Genomic DNA, 2454 nt, shown 5'->3' on the forward strand with positions numbered 1-2454 from the left:
TTCAAAATCACAGAAAAAACAGAACAGAATCGTACAGATTGTTTCCGTCATATAAATAGTCTGTCATTCAAGGGTCGCGGACCCATCTGTAACAGATATTGTGTCTCAGTGGTAAGGCGTCCGAAGACGCCGCTAGATGGCATTCTACATTACCTCGCGCTGATCACTTCCGTCCTGGTCACCATGTAGTGTCCCACCCTGATTGGTTGCAATTGGGAGATAGTTTCACGCGCGCTGCACTCCTGTGATAAAGCGCCAATGAAATTGAATTTTTGACTCTCTTTGGGTACCAAAGAATCCTACGAAGACGACGATCCTTCTAATTCAACAAAACTATGTCTAGAAAAGAATGGCTAAGTCACAGAAAATATCTGTAATAATTCTGTGGCAGGTGTACGGAGTAGCACAGACGTTCCGTAACAGAAGCTCCGTGGTTTTCTGTACCTTTGATTCCGTACCGTCTCTGTGGTTTCAGCACAGATTGGGACGGACGTTCTGGGCAAAAAATTGACCATAGTTTTGCTGTGTTTTTTCCGTGGTTTTTTCTAACAGTGTATTACAAAGCATCTAAATCCTTCATAATTACGAAGCATTTTGTTTGTAATTAAAAAGCATTTCTTCGTAAGGTTTTAACAGTGCGGTGCGGCGAGTTGCAGTAACAATTAATTCCCTTCAATTTCCCAGGTTTCCCTGGAGCAGTATGGCACCCACCAGTGCGGAGGCTCCATCCTCAGCAAGCAGTGGGTGCTGACGGCCGCCCACTGCATCTACGGGTGAGTAGTAGCAGCATCTACTGTATTTCTGCGGAACACTACTCGTACTCATGCTTTATTTTATTTTTAGCGTTTTTTTTGGCGCTTCTTTTGACGTGTGCATTTTTTTTGTAATCTATAGAGCATTCTCTTTTGTATTTTCTGTGTGCATGATTTTCAAGGGGTTCCTTCTACCCCCATTCCTTGATCCGTGACTTGCACGCCCTCCTGCACGCTGCACTTTAGTACTCGTCCTGCAAGCTATAGTACTCGCCCTTCATGCTGCACTATAGTACCAGTCCTTCACGCTGAACTAAAGTACTCGCCCGGCATGCTGCACTATACATAGTACTCGCCCTGCATGCTGCACTATAGTACTCGCCCTGCATGCTGCACCATAGTACTCGCCCTGCATGCTGCACTATAGAACTCGCCCTGCATGCTGCACTAAGTACAGGTGCACTCGTAGTACCACCGTGTCCTCACTGCGCGCGCTCGCTCACACAGGATCGATGACCCCACGATCTACGGGGTCCGCTACGCTACGGACGTCAAGGAGCAGGGCGGCACGCTCGTCGGGGTCAGGTGGCTGGCCCTCCACGACCAGTACGTCAACGAGCGGCGGCAGCACGACGTGGCCGTCGTCCAGGTCGACGACGACATCGTGTTCTCGGCCAAGGCGCAGCCCGTCCGCATGACCGTCGTCGGCACCCTGCCCAAGTCGACCGACACGCTCTCCGTGTCCGGCTGGGGCACCGACAGCGTGAGTGCGAGGGGTCGAGCAGGACGGTCACCTCGACGGCCACTTCCTCCCCCTCGGCGATTTCTGTTTGTTACTTGATTAAATTTTGTTTTTTAGCAACATAGCTAAATTTCGAGCTTCATAGCTAATTAATTAGTTGGCCCCTATTTAGCTTCATAGTTTAGCTATCTTGGTATTCTTTTTTTTTATCTTTCGTTCAGTACTACGACTGGGACGGGCCCTCTGACCTGCGGGCAGTGAGTCTGCCCTACGTGCCCAGGTCCACCTGCAGGATCTCGTACGAAGACCGAGGCAGGCTCATCGACGACTCCATGATCTGCGCGGGGATGAGCGGCAAGGACTCGTGCTGGGTAACGACAGACAAACTCTAGTTCTCAAAGGGGTGGATAAACTCCCCTGTCAAGTGTACGCCCCTAATTCCGCCCAATTCAAACTAATTCAGACCAATTCAATTTCATTCAAACGAATTGAAAATTAATTCAACTAATTCAGTCTAATTTAAGACCATGGTCAGAATTTAATTCAAGTCAATTCAAGCCATTTCAAGTCATAGTTCAAGTCAATTCACCACGCTAATTCAGAAAAATAAAATCACAATAATTAAAACAAATTCAAGCTAATTCGAATTTAATTCATGAAATTTGTACACCCAGTTCAGGAGTTATGCACCCCTCGCTAGTTTTTCATTGAGGTCGTCTTGCCCCCGCGGAAGGTAACATACTGGACGGTCTTTGGTCTTGGTGTCCGGCAGGGTGACGTCGGCGGCCCGCTCGTCAACGGGTTGGGCGTCCAGGTGGGCGTCGTCTCCTGGGGGGTGGGCTGCGGCTCCGGCGGGTACGCGGGCGTCTACGCGGACCTCGGCAGCGCCGTCAACCGGGCCTGGATACAGAACAAGACGGGCATCGCATAGAGAAGAAACTTTTCACCAACTATGAAACG

At 49.4% G+C, this 2454-nt stretch overlaps 1 protein-coding gene across 1 annotated transcript; it reads left to right on the forward strand.

Annotated features, from left to right (window-relative positions):
- Positions 1 to 734: 734 nt before the first annotated feature.
- LOC127751572 (trypsin beta-like) lies at positions 735 to 2454 on the forward strand (the record flags this gene model as incomplete). The annotated part of the gene is given in 4 exon segments (XM_052275307.1): positions 735 to 773; positions 1260 to 1515; positions 1716 to 1865; positions 2267 to 2454. Coding segments are annotated over 4 exon segments (604 nt in total), but the record flags the coding sequence as incomplete, so codon positions are not given.

The sequence above is a fragment of the Frankliniella occidentalis genome, unplaced genomic scaffold (genome assembly GCF_000697945.3).
Source record: "Frankliniella occidentalis isolate FOCC.00 unplaced genomic scaffold, Focc_3.1 Scaffold568, whole genome shotgun sequence".
Taxonomy (NCBI): domain Eukaryota; kingdom Metazoa; phylum Arthropoda; class Insecta; order Thysanoptera; family Thripidae; genus Frankliniella; species Frankliniella occidentalis.